The sequence below is a fragment of the Myotis brandtii genome, unplaced genomic scaffold, assembly GCF_000412655.1.
Source record: "Myotis brandtii unplaced genomic scaffold, ASM41265v1 scaffold657, whole genome shotgun sequence".
NCBI classification, from domain to species: Eukaryota; Metazoa; Chordata; class Mammalia; order Chiroptera; family Vespertilionidae; genus Myotis; species Myotis brandtii.
The window spans coordinates 134,686-151,845 of record NW_005370552.1 but is presented as its reverse complement, the minus strand read 5'-3'; the positions used below and the strand labels follow the sequence as shown (position 1 = coordinate 151,845).

The 17,160-nt window shown below is 39.6% G+C and overlaps 1 protein-coding gene across 1 annotated transcript in view; it reads left to right on the top strand.

The window, feature by feature from the left end:
- RPGR (retinitis pigmentosa GTPase regulator) overlaps positions 1 to 17,160 on the top strand; it is a 57,926-nt gene that overhangs the window by 28,636 nt on the left and 12,130 nt on the right. Inside the window, exons 11-14 of the mRNA XM_014528874.1 lie at positions 386 to 554; positions 7,145 to 7,239; positions 7,571 to 7,636; positions 10,175 to 11,122. Coding sequence (XP_014384360.1) covers positions 386 to 554; positions 7,145 to 7,239; positions 7,571 to 7,636; positions 10,175 to 11,122 — 1,278 coding nt within the window. The remainder of the gene's footprint in view (positions 1 to 385; positions 555 to 7,144; positions 7,240 to 7,570; positions 7,637 to 10,174; positions 11,123 to 17,160) is intronic.

Sequence of the window (17,160 nt, the reverse complement as noted above, 5' to 3'; positions counted from 1 at the left end):
TGGTTGCCCCCAACTTTCCCCCATACTGGCCTGGTCGCCCCTCACGGCCCCCCTGCTGGCCTGGTTGCCCCACGCAACCTGCTGTTCAGTCATTTGATGATCCCTCACTAACCCCCCTGCTGGCCTGGTCGCCCCATGCAGCCTGCTTGTTCAGTCGTTTGGTCATCCCTCACTAACCCCCCTGTCAGCCTGGTCGTAGGCAGCCATCTTGTGATGGCGTGAGGGTTAATTTGCATATTACCTCTTTATTATATAGGATGGTGTGGGATGTTGGTCAACTTTGAATTCTCTCTCAAGTATTTTTATCAACCACGGGGTATTTGATGTCTGTATGAAATGTATAAAACATCTAACAGTTTATTTAATTTTTTTTTTTTTTAAAAAGGAGAAATCCCCAGATTCTCTTCAAATGATGCAAGCGCTACCTCCAATTAAAGGGACTCTTGGGTCATCTATTTGTTTTTCCCCAAGTTCAGTTCCTTTCTGCATATTTACAAATAATCTGCCAGAGAAAATGACTGAAAAGGAGGACTCCATAAAGCCCATGGAACCAGGTAATATTCGATACTCTACCTGCTCTGAGAAAAAAATGTAGCTTTTATTCCTGTTGTTTTCATGTTTACCTTAAGATGTTTTCTTCAATTAAACTGTTTTCTTCCTAAAGACTGACATCACTCATTTGAACTCAAATCAAATAGCAAGCAGTGTTTGGCATGTATAGTACTTCAGCTTACATTGTCTCCTTTAAACCCTGAAGCAACTCTGTGAATTAGATAGGAGTTATATTCTTTATTTTTATAGATTAATAAAAGAAAGGCTTGAAGAGATTGAGTGACTTGTCCAAGATCAGCTTATAAATGAAGTGAATGGGTTTGAATACAGGTCCTCTGGACCTGTGTGAAGTTCTGCATTTAGGTAGTATAGCATAGTGGTTAAGAGCTTTGGTGTATGGAGTTAAATTGATCTGGGGCTGGATGATAGCTCTGATATTTATTAACTATGTGACTTGTTAATAAATTGAGGCTTGACTTATAAGCCTCAATTTCCCTATCTTTGAAATGAGTTTAATAATACCTATTTTAGAGAGTGATTGTGACAGTTAAGTGTAAGGCGTATAAAATACTTAGCATTTAGTCTAGAAAACCCTTAGTAAATATATTCATGGTTATTATTAATACCTCCACCTCACTACCTGTTAAATATAGCTTTTATGTTTTAAATTGTAATCCCAGCTCTTTAGCTATTACATACCTCTTCTAAATAATTTTGTTTACAGACATTTGTGTATCTTACAAGTATGTGTATCTTACTTCAGGGCATGTGCTTGGATGATAGAGGCAGGACAAGAAGCCAAGACCAGGAGATCAGAGTAATTAGTAGGTTTCTAATGAAGAAGATATTTGGGATTAAGGACTATGGCAGAGATAATTTTTAGTACAGTGGGGCCTTGACTTACGAGTTTAATTCGTTCCGTGACGGAGCTTGTAACTCAAATTACTCGTATGTCAAATCAATTTTCACCATTACAATGAATTGAAATGCCATTAATCCGTCCCAGACACCCAAAAAACGAAGTTTTGCAAAATAACTGCAAGCACAAATACGAGCACAACACTGATGCTTCAACTAAGAGCTAACCGCTTGAAGTGAACGAGTGAGACATGTGATGCTGGGCTGATGTTGTGGCATTCACTGTGACGTTCGCTGCGCCAACTAGCAGTGGGGTATCTGAAGCTGGCTCGTAATCCGAATTTTAGCTCGCAACTCAAAGCAAAAAATCGGCCGAGAGACAGCTCGTATCTCGAAAAACTCATTAGTCGGGACACTCGTAAGTCAAGGCCCCAGTGTATCTTAGGGATCAGGAACCTAGACAAAAAGTTCAGGTAATAAAAGGTCAAGAATTCAGGTGAGAATTGTGGGCCATGATAATGAGATATTATCTACAACTAGGACCTTGATAATGATCTGGTTTCTGGCATTTCACCCAGAATTTTTGAATGTTTTCTTTTGCAATAAAAAATCACTGGCACTCTTCAGTCCTGTACATAGGAAAAGTAGATTCTGACAACAGTATGTACAAGGAAAAGAGAAGTTTGTGGTTTGGGGAAATTGTTTCCCATTTCAAGATTTGAATGTGAAGATATAGAGAATTTGTAGCTAGATCGAAAGAAAAAAATATCCTTATCTTTTTGTGACTGTTTGCTAAAGCTGTCTTAGTGAAAAGTATTTTGAAAGTTGTATCCAACATATTATGTGACTTTTTCTTAGTTTATTTGCAGACTTCAGTGTTTATAATAGAGGAAAGGTGATCATGGAAGACCTTGTTGAGAAGATGACAATTAAGATAAAACATAAAGGATAAGAAAGATAGTCACAAAAAGAGAGGGTATATGTATTCAAGGCAAAGAAAATAACATACATAAATATTTGGAGGCCATTTTAAGAAAAGGAAAGACAACCATTGGGGCTAGAGAGTGAGGTTAAAAGGCAGGGCAAGATGATTTTGAAGAAAGACACAGTGACAAATTATTCATGGTTTTATAGGCCATGACAAGCCAATTTTACTTGACTGTTGTTGTTTTGTTGTTGTTGTTGTTTTCTTGTCCAAAGGAAAGAAAACAACATGTGTCCATGTTGTTAAATTTGTCTTTATTGTTGAAAGTATTATAGATGTCCTGTCCTTGTACCCCCATTGACCTGCATCCACCCCACTCCTGCCCCCCTCCCCAAGCCTTCACCATACTATTGTCTGTCCCTGGGCTATGCATATCTATATATATAAAAGACTAAGCAACCATCCGACTGTCCGACTGGTAGCTATGATGCACAATGACCAACAGGGGGCAGACACTCCGACTGGTAGCTATGGGATGCACTGACCACCAGGGGGCAGACACTGAACACAGGAGCTGCCTAGCTGCAGTGACTTGGCAGTGGTGGTTCTTGGGTGATGTACCCCAGAACCAGAGAGGAGGGAGCCTGATTCTGAGGTGCGTCACCTGAGAACTGCCCTCTTACAATCCAGGACACTCGGGGGATGTCGGAGAGCCAGTTTCGGCCTGATCCTCGCAGGCCAGGCCAAGGGACCCCACTGGCCAGAGGGAACCCGCTCACTATACAGATGCCCTTCAAGCCCTGGCGCCACCCCAGGTGCGGCCAGTCAGGGAGAGACCATGGGAGGTTGGCTCCAGGGTGTGTTCGGCCCGTCTTGCCCAGTCCTGCCCCGCTGGCCACCTTCTAATTAATTTCCTTTCAATGTGCATCAGTCTGCACTATATAATCCTACACTAATAAAAGGCTAATATGCAAATAGTCCCCTCAACTGGGAGTTCAACCAGGGGGCGGGCCCTGTCGGCCAACCACCCAAGGCCCCTTCCCCTGGCCGGCCCAGCTCGATCGGGCCAATCGGGGAGGGCAGGCCGGACCCAACCCGTGCATGAATTCGTGCACCAGGCCTCTAGTATATAATAAAATCCTATATAATAAAAGCCTAATATGCTAAATGTCCAACTGTTCAATCAGTCACTATGACATGCACTGACCACCAGGGGGCAGATGCTTCAACCGGTAGGTTAGCTTGCTGCTGGGGTCTGGCCAATTGGGACTGGGCAAGACGGGCTGGACACGCCCTGGAGCCCTCCCACGGCTCCTCCCTGGCTGGCCAACCTCCGGCAGTCCCTCCCCAGCTAGCCGGCCCTGATCGGCCCTAATCGGGACTGGACGAGACAGGCTGGACACACCCTAGAGGCCTCTCGTGGTACCTCCTCGGCCCCAATCATGCACTGATGGGGACCCTCGGCCTGGCCTATGCCCTCTCGCAATCCAGGACCCCTCGGGGGATGTTGGAGAGCCTGTTTCGGCCCAATCCCCACAGGCCAGGCCGAGGGAACCCACCAGTGCATGAATCCGTGCACTGGGCCTCTAGTTTAAAAATGAGCATTGACTTGCGCATGCATGATATATATAAAGCCCTCTCTGGTGCCAGTCGCACACGTGTGTTTTGATCTGTCATTGTCAATCATGAATTTGGTTGATACTTCTACTATTAGAAAAAGGGGAATAGCCACATTAAAATATTTCTTCTAATTAATTTCCTTTCAATGTGCATGAATCCATGCACCAGGGCACTAGTATGCATATAAGTTCTTTGATTAATCTCTTCCTGTCCCTCTTCCCCCCCTTCCCTCCAAGACTCATCAGTCTGTTCCATGTTTCCATGCCTCTGGATATATTTAGTTCATCATTTATTTTGTTCACTAGATTCCACATATAAATGAGATCATTTGATATTTCTCTTTCTCTGCCTGGCTTATTTCACTTAACATAATAATATCCATGTCCCTCCATGGTATCTCAAAGGGTAAGAGATCCTTCTTTTTTACAGCTGCATAGTGTTCCATGGTGTAAATGTACCACAGCTTTTTTATCCACTCATTTACTGATGGGCACTTGGGCTGTTTCCAGATCTTAGCTATTGTAAATTGTGCTGCTATGATCATAGGGGTGCATATATTCTTTCTGATTGGTGTTTCGGGATTCTTAGCATATATTCCTAGAAGTGGGATCACTGGGTCAAATGGCAGTTACATTTTTAATTTTTGAAATTGTTTTCTATAGTGGCTGTACCAGTCTGTATCCCCACCAACAGTGTACTAGGGTTCCCTTTTCTCCACATCCTCGCCTGCACTTGTCGTTTGTTGATTTATTGATGGTAGCCATTTTTTAAGTTCAATTGAAGGTCATTAGAGGATTTTAAACAGTACAGTCAGGTGCTCCAATCCAACTTAATCTTAAGATGATGACTTGCCTCTGTGTGTATTGTAGGGAGACCCAGACTAGAGGTAAGAAGAACACGTAGCAGCTTTTTGTAAGAGATAATGATGTGTGGACCAAGGTGTTTGCAGTGGAGATGAAGAGAAGGGGGCAGATTGGAAGTAAATTTTTGATGTACACCAACTGAAATTGCTAAACTTGTTAATGGATTACATATAGATGTGAAGGAAAGGGAAGAATCAAGGATGATTCCTAGACAACCCTGAACTTGGTTGATAAGTTTGAGGGGGGGAAAATAAAATTGAGCTTGAGATACCTGTGAGACATCCTAGCAAAAATATCAAGCAGGCAGTTGAAAAAGCCTAAAATTCAGAATGAAGGTCTGGACTAGAGCTATAAATTTGGAAACCATCAACATAGAGATGGTATTTACAACCCATGAAAGTTGATGAAATCACTTAATAGAGATTAGAATAGGAAGAGAAGAGAGCCCAGGATTTAGCCCTGAGGATATCTAACATTTAGAAGAAGGGTTCCGGAGGAATAGCTAGCAAAGAAGCCTTCCTCAGCCTGCTCAGCCAGCTGGGTAGGAGGAGGGAAATTAGGATAGAGTAGGGTCGTGAATTCAAAGTACTATGCAAGGGCCAAGAAAAAAGAGCTCAAAGGAATAGCCCATGGATTTAACATCATGGATATTAGATGAGATCATGGATTTAACATCAAGAGATTAAACTACAGTGGGGCCTTGACTTACGAGTTTAATTCGTTTCGTGACGGAGCTCGTAACTCACATTACTCGTATGTCAAATCTTAAAGTGAACGAGTGAGACACGTGATGCTGGGCTGATGTTGTGGCGTTCACTGTGACGTTCGCTGCGCCAACTAGCGGTGGGGTATCTGAAGCTGGCTCGTAACCCGAATTTTAGCTCGCAACTCAAAGCAAAAAATCGGCCGAGAGACGGCTCGTATCTCGAAAAACTCGTTAGTCGGGACACTCGTATGTCAAGGCTCCACTGTACTATTGACAAGAGTAGTTCTAGGGGAAGATCAGGGCAGAATCCAAAGTGTTAAGAGTTGCGGTATGAATGGGAAATGAAGAAATGAAGTATAGATAGGGTGTGTGGATAAATTCTTTTGCATATTTTGGTGAGGAAGAGGATCAGAGGAATCAACTGGCAGCTAGAGGGAAATGTGAGGTCAGTGGGAAATAGTAGAGCATCTTTATATACTAACTAGAGGCCTGGTGCACGAATTCATGCATGGGTAGGGTCTGGCCAGCGCCCCCAATGGGGACCGATCGGCTGGGCTGGCTGGGAGGAGGGGCCATGGGTAATTGGCCAGCTGGCCCTGCCTCCGATCAAGGTGGGGGGCCAATTAGGGGCAGGACCGGCCAGGGGGAGGGGCCGAGGGAGGTTGGCCAACTGTGGGAGGTTGGCTATGGGAGCACACTGACCACCAGGGGGCAGCTCCTGTGTTGAGCATCTGCCCCTTGGTGGTCAGTGCAAATCATAGCAACCAGTCAACCAGCCGTTCAGTTGACCAGTTGTAAAGGTCACTTAGGCTTTTATATATATAGATAACCTTGCAGTTTTCCATGAAAGTTTCTAGGTGTTTGTACTAGTTATCTGTTGCTACATAACAAATAACTCTGAAACTTATAGGATTAAAACAACAAACATTTATTATCCCACACAGTTTCTGAGGATTAGGAATCCAGGAGCAGTCTAGCTGAGTAGTTCTGGCTCAGGGCATTTCATGCAGTTGTAGACAAGCTGTCAGTCATCTGAAGGCTGGATTGGGCCTGGCAAATACTTTTCCGTGCTCACTCAGATGGCCATAGTCAGGGGGCTTCACTTCCTCAGCACATGGGCTTCTCCCTAGGGATGTTCACAACATGGCTTCTCCCAGAACAAGTGATCCAAGAAAGAAAGAACATGTGGGACCAAGACACAACATCACAATTATGTCAGCTTTATTTTACTGGCCATACAGATCAATCTCATAAAATGTGTAAAGATACCACACTGAGTTATGCATACCAGGAGGATGTGGGTCATTGGGTCCCTTTTTGCGGACTCACTTCCACAGTGCTTGATATCTGGGTAGTATTGATCCCAAAGGAATAGTGTTTTCCTGTTCATATGGATGCAGCATTTGTTATCAGTGTCAAAATCTTCAAATTTTCAAAAAGAAATTTTAAAACCAATTATCACTGGAATGAATTCTGTTCAATTCCCTTAACACATGGTTAAAGGACCTTCCATAAAATTACATCTGCACTTTATATTACAGAATAATTTTGTTTATTATCCAGCTGTCTTTCACTTTTCCTTTGAAATCTGTTTTTCTCTTTTATCTTTTAATCATTCAGATTATTTTCAAGATAAAATGACCAAAGTGAAGGATATAGACAGCTCATCAGTGGATTCAAAAAGCCTTGGAGAAACTACTGATGTGTTAAATATGGTAATGGTTTTCTTATTTATGTATCTAGATAGAAGTTTGAATTTCTTAAGGTATTTGTACGTATGTATGTATTTCCTATACTGTTCTGTTATATGCATAGAATGCTTTTTGTTTTGGTTTCCTTTTGCTATTTTTAAATCAGGTTTATTGAGGTATAGGTTACATGCAATAAAATTCATTTCAATCCTCACATTATAAGTATGCAATTGTGGGTTTATTTTATTACTATCTGAGCTGTTTTGTATTATTTATATAGTAGAATGTATAAATATATAATTATATATATATAGTCTTCATTGTTTTTAGAACATTTATTTTTTATTTATTTCAGACACATATGATGAGCCTAAATTCCAATGAAAAGTCTTTAAAATTATCACCAATTCAAAAACAAAAGGTATAATATACAGAGTTATTTTTATTATGGTGGGTAAGAACAGTTTAAATTTTTTTTTCTTTGAAAGGTTTCTGGAAAGAACACAAGAAAGGTAAGCATTTACTTACTTTAGAATTGAAAAGACAGGAATATAATGTAGATCGCCTTAATTTGGGCTTGTTCTGTTGGTATGTATTTTCTGTGATGCAACAAGACTGACCGAATTCCAATGCTGAAATTTGCTCTTTGCAGTCACTTAACAAGTCAGAATAGCCATTATTTCTTGTCATAAAGGCAAAAGAGTATTGTTGTAGTTCTTAAGCATTGGAAGAGCCTACTTTTATCAGCGTGGCTCTCTGACTTTACTTGAGTATTGCTTTGCTATTGCTTTGGATGAGTAACTGTGCTGACCTTACAGAATTATATTGACATCTTTTGTGTGGTTTTGGTGAAAATATTTAATGGCTTTTCCAATGTTTGGAATGGGCTTTAATTTATCAAGGAATTGGTAGCATAAAAATAAGATTAAATATTTGAAAATTAGTCAGAAACTGTGCATGATTGATAAAAACAGACCTTTAATGAATAACAAGTGAATAACAAGAGGAAGGAATATTCTGGTTATCACAGCTGTGGAGAGATAAAGGTCTCCCCTAAAATCACTTGCTTTTCCTAGTTTTATGGACCACTGGGGTGAAAGTATGAGGAGTTTGAGGATTAGAAGAATAAATTGGAGAAATACAAATTGAAGAAGGCTATAGAAAACATTTCATTTATATTTTTAGTGCCATTTACACATTGTTAAGCTAACAGTCATTAAAAGTAATTGAAGTGCAAGAGCATCTTGCTAAATTATAAAAATTTAGTATTAATCTTCATTAGGTTTATCTTTATTTTACTGACAGAGACAAGGTGAATAACAGCATTTTTTTCTATATGGGAGAGCTGTTCTAATACAGTAGTGGAAGCTCAGTGAATGTTGACTGATTTTGACTTCCGAGCAGACAGCTTTTCTATGTTTTTCCTTCCTCTTGTCTTAGACTTTGGGCTCTGCCTCTTCTGTACTGCTTTTTTGCTCTAGGGGAAAAAAGGCATATACGTTTAGGAATCATTTCTGGCCCATGGGCCTCTGTCTCTCTCAGGGCTCATGAAAGAATTATGACTTTCTAAAGAATAGGACCTAGAACAAACAGATAAAGAAAGATTTCCTTTTTAATTGATAATATATTTTATACTTCACATACTCTTTTTTTTCTTTATTGATTAAGGTTCACATACTCTTTTTATTAGAAGCCCTATCAGGCTTACTTTGGTAAATAAAAAGAAATTTATTATAGTATTTCTATATAGTAATTTTTAATTTGTGCTTTTTAAATAATTTCTTTAGCAAAAAAAATTATGACCTCTTTCTGGGCCTAACACTTATCACAATTTATAAAACTTGATTTAGTGAGGTTTTACTACCCAGAGATTCAAATTAATGAAATATTCAACCTATTAGCTTGCAAATTTAGGTCAACAGTTTGATTTTTGCCTTATTTTGTCCAGCAGGAAATTAATTTCAATTCTTTTTTTTAAATATATTTTTATTATTGGTTTCAGAGAGGGAGAGGAGGAAAGAGATAGAAACATCAATGATACGAGAGAATCATTGATTGGCTGCCTCCTGCACGCCCCACACTAAGGATGAAGCCCACAACCTGGGCACATGCCTGACCAGGAATTGAACCATGACCTCCTGGCTCATAGATCAATGTTCAACTACTGAGCCATGTGGGCTGGGCTTCAATTCTTAATGTATCATTCAAATATCAATGTTTAATTTCATAGTTTTAATTAAAATCTTACATTTTAACCTTAAGTATTTTCCTTGTAGTGGTTTTTTAGGTATGCAAATTATTATAATTAAAGAATATAATAAGAGGGTCAAAATTTTGAAAACCCAAGATTTTGTTTTGAAAAGAAAAATATATTCATTATTATTTAGTATATTGATTTCATTTTCAGTTTTTATCCCAGCTATTTTCTTCTATTTCTTTTTTTTCCAATTTTTAGAAATTTCACATTTTCATTTATTTTCTTTAATTTTGTGAAATTTATGGAATTGAAAGACCAATCAAAATTTGATAATTAAAACAATAAGAAAGGTAGAAAAAAATTAAACTGAACTGCACTGCATGCAAGAGAAGTATAAATTTTATACAATATTTTGCAAAATCAGTCTGAAAATGTATTATATTTAAGAATTTATTCAGATTTAGAAAAGGGTCAGAGAATAAATATTGATGGTACTGCAAGTAATGGCAAAATTAAAGCAAGTAGTAAGAATTTGAAAGTTAAATACAGACAAATGTTACTAAATCAAAATTAAATGTACCATAGACTTAGCAGCATAAATTATCCCCAAAGAAAACAAAATCTAGGCAAAATGTTTGGTAAAACTGGACATTTTTGTTCTCTTAGTGAAACTGATAATGCGAAATTTTGGCAGTTTTTGTAGTAAATAAGTTACCTTGGTTAACTAATAGAAGTATGACAATTACTTCAAAAAATTTACAGAAACAAGAATCAATTGAGAAATTGAAGCAGCATACAGCTCATACTGAAAATGATGATAGCAATGAATATGAAAGTGAAGAGATGTCTCAAAAAATGAAAGAAGGAAAATCATATAAACAAATTTTGGCTAAAGGAACATTCATGGTACCAACAACTGGGAAGCTGGAAGCATGTTCAGATGAGGATGTAGGTCATGACTCAGGACAACCTGGGCCTCAGGCTGATACCAATGAGAAGGGCTTACAAAAAAAGACATCTATATTTAAAAATAAACATAGTATTTATCCACTTGATGATAAGGAAATAGAAAATAAAAGTGATGGAGAAGGCAGTCAGAAAGATTCAGAAGAAAGAGAAATGGTCTCTGAGAAGGAAACTAAGCTGGCAGAAATGGCAGGTCTGAAGGATATAAGAAAAAGTGAAGAGAATATAAAAGATATTAACAGATTCCTTGATGAATTGCCAAATAGAGTCATGAATATTGATGAGGATTTTGAAGAAAATTATTTTGTTAAAGAAAGGAAAAGGAACAAGCAAGATGTGATCTTTGACAATGAAAGAGAATCTGTAGAGGAGCCATTTAGTTACTTGGAAGGTGAAAGTGAAAGTCAGCACAGTACAACTGATGGCTTCGAGTTGCCTGAGTCAGTAGAATGTAGTAGTGGAGAAAAAGATGATGATGAAATGGAAACTGACCAAAACTTATGGTATAGCAGAAAATGTATTGAACAAGAGGAAGATACTGAACTCAAAATATCCGAATTCATGGCAAAATATGATTTTAAGTCTGACCACTTGCCAGAAATTCCAGAGGAAGAGGAAGGAGCAGAGGATTTAGAAGGAAGTGGAATAGAGGAGCAAGAGGTAGAGGAAAATGTGGAGATGCCTGGAGGAAAGGAGGAGGAGGAAGCAAAGATCCTATCAGATGACCTTACAAACAGAGCAGAGGTGAGTGAAGGCAATGGAAAGTCAGGGGGAGAAGCAGAAGATGTGCATGAAGGTGTATGTGAGGGAATCTGGAAAGAGAGTAATTCACAAGTGGAACAAAGGCAAAGTGAAGAGGGAGAAGAGGAAAAAGACAGAGGAGGAGGAGAAATGGAGAGCCAGGGTAAGGGAGAGAACAGTTTAGAAGAGGAGAAGAAACAGGAGCAAAAAGAGAGGGAACAAGGCCATCAGGAGGAAACAAACAAAGGGATAGAGATTGAGGAAGGGGAGGAACAAGGAGAGGGGGAAGGAGAGGAGGAGGAGGAAGGGGATAAGGAAGGGGGACAAGTGGGACAAGGGGAAGAAGACAGAGAAGAGGAAGAAGGGAAAGAAGAAGAGGAGGAAGGGAGGGAAGAGGAGGAAGTAGAGATGGAAGAAGGAGAGGGAGAAGAGGAGGAGGGAGAGGGGGAAAGAAAAGGAGAGTGGGAAAGGGAGGGGGAAGGGGAAGAAGGAAAGGGGGAAGGAGAAAGGGAGGAAGGAGAGGAAGGAGGGGAAGAGGAAGGGCAAGGAGAGGGAGAAGGGGAGGAAGGAGAGAGTGAAGGGGAGGAGGGAGGAGGGGAGGAAGGAGAGGGAGGAGGGGAGGATGGAGAGGGGGAAGGAGAGGAAGGACAAGGAGAAGGGGAGGAAGAAGAGGGGGAAGAGGAGGAAGGAGAGGGGGAAGGAGAGGAAGGAGACGGGGGAGGAGAGGAAGGAGAGGAGGAAGGGGAAGAAGAAGAAGAAGAAGAAGAAGAAGAAGAAGAAGAAGAAGAAGAAGAAGAAGAAGAAGGAAAAGGGGATGAAGAAGAGGGGGAAGTAGAGGAAGAAGAGGGGGAAGGAGAGGAAGAAGAGGGGGAAGGGGAAGAAGAAGAGGAGGAAGTGAAGGAAGAAGGGGAAGGGGAGGAAGGAGAGGGGGAAGAAGGGAAGGAAGAAGGCCAGGAAAGGGAAAAGAAGGAGGGGGAAGTGGAGAAGAGGGAAGTGGAAGAAAACAAGAGAAAAGGGAAGGAGGGAAAAGAGGACAATGAGAAAGAGGATGGGAAATACCAGGAGACAGGCAATGGTGGGAGTGAAAGGCTGGAAAAACAGGGTGAAGGAAAAGAATCCAGAAAAGTGAGCAAAATCAAAGGATCTGTGAAATATGAGAGAGATAAAACATATCAAAAAAAGGGGAAAGAACATGAAGTACAGAGGTTCAGAATGCCAGTGCATTCAAAACAAGTTTTAGAAAATGGTTCTAAAATATTTCTGAACCCACCAGGTTCCAAAAAATTCTGGAATAATGTATTACCACATTATTTGGAACTGAAATAACAAACTAAATTTGACCTGATTATGTCTAGACAAAATATTTGATCGTCTTACTTGTAATAGTTACTCAATACATTTTATTAAATTGATTTTATGTCATGGTTCATTATATGTGGTACAATAATAACTGATAAAGACAACACAAGGAACTGGTAAATTTTGGCTTCTCTTAAACTATTATCTTGGTAAATGTTTCCCCCAAATTATTACTCTATAACTAGAAAACATCAAAAGGTCCAAGCTGATAATTAACATTACATATTCCTCATTAAAGATAGTTTTAGAAAATGGGAGTACACTATAAGAATATTTTGTTTGTGTATACAAAAATAGCACAGATAATTAGGGCTATAAAGACATCTGATTTCTTTTTAAAAAAATATATTTATTGATTTTTTACAGAGAGGAAGGGAGAGGGATAGAGAGAAACATCGATGAGAGAGAAACATCGATTCAGCTGCCTCCTGCACACCCCCTACTGGGGATGTGCCTGCAACCAAGGTACATGCCCTTGACTGAAATCGAACCTGGGACCCTTCAGTCCGCAGGCCAACGCTCTATCCACTGAGCCAAACCAGTTAAGGTTACATCTGATTTCTTATAAATATTTAGCACACTTATTTTCAGTCTGATTATAGTTGACCTACCACATAGAATAATTTTATAAGAATCAATGGTATTCAAAAGCTAACATGAGGAATTCACATTTTAAAGAAATACTAGTAGTGCTGTCTTTTCTACCTTTTATGTGTCCTTTTTGCAACAATCTACCAAGTGACAGTTGGATTCAGAGCTCAGATCTTAATAATGTAGTCTCTTTTAGATACTGTCTAGGCAAATGGCAGTATATATAATGAAATGGAGATTAACTTAAACCTATAATTAGGAAGTATGCAAAACATTAAGTATTTCTTGGCCAGGCAAAGCTACTCATTAGGCCTCAGTCTTCTCATCTGTAAAATGGAGTGGGTTAGATAATATTATAACCATACTTCTAACCCTTAAATTCTTTTATTCTTAGGCTGATTTACTCTATCATATGCATTGTTTGCATAAGACATTTTTAAGAGAATTGTATTTTAAAATTAACCTAGTTTTCTATAAACTATTGTTCTTTTCTCTTAAAAAGTTATGACAGGTTTAATGTCTCTTGTCTTCTGTAATTCTGTATTTCTAAACTATAATTTCCACGCTTTAACTGTACTGTGAGAAACTTCATTCTCAGTAAATATTTTTATGTACTCTCAATGTATTCTTCATTGACTATTCTGTAATTCTGTTTGTTGCTTGTCAAATGTTTCAAGTAAAATAAAAATTAAATGTGCACAGTCACTAATTATTTGAAAAGAGAAACTAATCTTAGATATTGAATTTTATAGAGGCTAGATTTCTACTAGTGTAATTTCAATATTCCCTTAACACTTTCAGTGTATATAATGCAGCTATTCATAACTCCCTTTTCAACTGATTTCCTTCCCCAATCCCTCCTATATCTTGGACATGAGGATTTCTTTTACATTCTTTTATCAAGGAGGATTTTGGAGTAGACTTCCTATGAGTTTTGTGTAGTTGAGGTCTTTGCACATTTGATTCTCCTTGAATGAGAAAGAATGTGAAGAGAAAGATCAGAATATGAAGTGAAGAAATTCTAAACGGTGTCTACCTCATTATTTGAACTGATCGAGATAACAATTTTTTAATTATCACTTCTTACCCATTTCTTCACATTTCCCTGTTCAAAATCTTTTTGTGCTGTTTTAGAATCAATGATTTGTGTGGCATAGTGTTCTTGTCAAATACTGGCCTGGTCATTTTCAGACCTGAATTAATATTTGGTTACATAAATTGGAATAACTAGTTCCTTCATTATGCTCTCCATCTGCTGGTCAATCAAGCTTTTAACTGTAGTTTATCAGTGATCATTTCTGAGGCAAGTGTGAGTAGTGTGTATAGAATCCATTGAGTTAGTTTAAAATGATGACTCTGGAAGAAAACTACTTTAAGGTAAGCTATAAAGGAGTATGACCGAAGGATCTACTGCTGATGAGCATCAGCTCTTGAGGTGAGTGCAATTGAAATCTTTGTTGTTATTTCACTTAGAGATAAACTTGCTATACACATATAAAAAAGAAAATGCTACCATGGAGGAAGGTGCTGTAATTCCTTCATTCTTTCCATTGTGAAAAGTAAATGTGATATTATATGCCCAGTACCTGACACATAACTTAGTATTTGTTACATATTATTCATTCAACAAATATTTATATACCAAGCACCAAAAATAGAACAGTAGCTTCCCCAAATCAGGTATATCTCAAGAAGTGAGGGTTGCTTACAGTCAACCTTCTGTGGTCTTCTTTCAACAGGAATGTTAGGTAAGTATAGATTTCTTGAAAGAATACCAGGTAAAAGGAGTTCCTTGACTCTGCCTTAACTGCTGTTTTAACAGTGTCCATTTGTTTACTTTTGCTCCCATGTTCTTAGCCAGGACTGCCGGAAGATAAAAATGGGATCTTTTTTAAAAATATATATTTTATTGATTTTTTTTTACAGAGAGGAAGGGAGAGGGATAGAGAGTTAGAAACATTGATGAGAGAAACATCGATCAGCTGCCTCCTGCACACTCCCTACTGGGGATGTGCCCGCAACCAAGGTTCATGCCCTTGACCAGAATCGAACCTGGGACCCTTCAGTCCGCAGGCCAGTGCTCTATCCACTGAGCCAAAGCGGTTAGGGCAAAAATGGGATCTTAAAACCCATATATGGCTTTCCCACATTAAATATCTTAATAAGAAGAAAATGCTTTTGTACCTTGGTTATGCAGAGAGTAAGGTGTGGCTTCTGATCTCAAGGAACTCTTGGTTATTTCTATAGGCTGACCAGAAAATTTACAAGTACAATAGAGTGCTTTAGGAGTGGTACTTCAGCTGCCATAGAGAAAGGCTAGGAAAGGGCTTCCAAGGAGCCATGATGAAATGGTAACTGAGTCATGAAAAGTAAAGCCTAACCAGGAAAAAGGGGAGTGTGGCGAGCAGGGCTTTCCAGGCTGATGGGAGCCATGAGAGTGTTTTGCTATCAGTGCAACCTAGAGTATCCTTTGGTTGTGGATAGAGAGGTGAAGGGCCTTATGTGTTTGTAAAAGATGTTAAACAAGAGCAAGAGGCTAACACTTGGTATTTTGTAACATCATTCTGCAGTAATACAGAGGGTGGATTGAAAGGGAAGAGGACCAGAGGCAGGGGTGCCAGTTAGGAGGCTGTTAACAGTAGACCAGGCAGAGACTGAAGTGCAGTTGAACTGGAGCAGTGGGGCAGAAGAGTTTGGGACATATATTGTGAGAGATGTAGAGATAGAATCGGAGGGTTTAGTAAAGTGATGTAGTTTTGAGGGTGGGAAAAGGCCAAACTTTTCTTGTTTCTGGCCTGGAGAACTGGGTGGAAAGAGTGCCGTTCACCAAGGCTAAGAACACAGGGGTAGGTTTGGGAGACTGCTTGGGGTTTGTTGTTTAAGGAGATGTTCCCCAGTCAGATGCACATCTGAGTCTGGAGCTCAGGGGAGATTGCTGAGTATCACCAGCACATATATGTAGTTGAAACTGTGGAGTTGAATGAGAGGCAGCATTCATAGTGTGAAAAGAGAACTGAAGACAAAATTCAGGGAAACTTCAGCAGGTAAGGGGAAGGTGAGAAAGGGAAGTCTGAGAAGGAGGTGGGGTGGGAACACTTTCTAGGAAAGAGAGGTGCTGCCCAAACCATGGAAGAGGAGAGGTGAGGGCTTCAAAGAGAGGGCCTGTGAGAGCCCCAGCAGAGGGCCGGGCAGAATCCATATTGCCAGCAAAGAGTGAGCTCCAGAAAGTCTATTTGTAGAGAAATATAATCAGAATTAGACTTTGAAAAATAAATATCAGACAGAGTGCTACTGGCATATTTCTCAATTTAGGAAGGGAGATATATATTCCAGAGCCTTTGGTACTCTGGGAAAAGAAAATCCTAAATGTTCCGTTGCTATTACTACATACAGTGGTATATATGAGTACAATGTTATCGAAGTGAGCTATCAACATAAGATTCTGCAATGCTTTAAATATCAGTGTGTGTGTATGTATGTGAGGGGGGTGGACTCTGAGGGCAGGCATTATGGTCCTCAATTTATTTGAGCAGAGTTGGGTAAAGAGCATGGGCTCTGGGGTCCAGTAAGCCTAAGTTCAAATCTCAGCCTTTCACACTGATTAGCTCTGTGGACACTTGGAGAAGTTATATATACATATATTTGATTTCCAAGAGGAAAGGAGAGGGAGAGCGATAGAAACATCAATGATGAGAGAGATTCATGGATCGGCTGCCTCCTACATGCTCCCTAATGGGAATCAAACCTGCAAGCCTGGCATGTGCCCTGACCAGCAATCGAACCCTGACCTCCTGGTTCATAGGGCAACACTCAACCACTGAACTGCACTGGCTGGGCTGGACAAGTTTTTTTTCTTAACCTTTCTGAGTCTTATTCCCCTCTTTTAAAAAAGGAAACAGGGTTTTTTTTGATAATTAGTTAACACATGAAACATGTTTGGGGGTAAGCAACATAACCTCTTGAATCTCCAAGTCACTGATTGATGTGCATGAATTTTTTCCTATGAAACCTCACTTTTGTTTAGATATAACACTAGAGGCCCAGTGCATGAATTCATGCATGGGTGGAGTCCCTCGGGGTGGCTTGCAGAG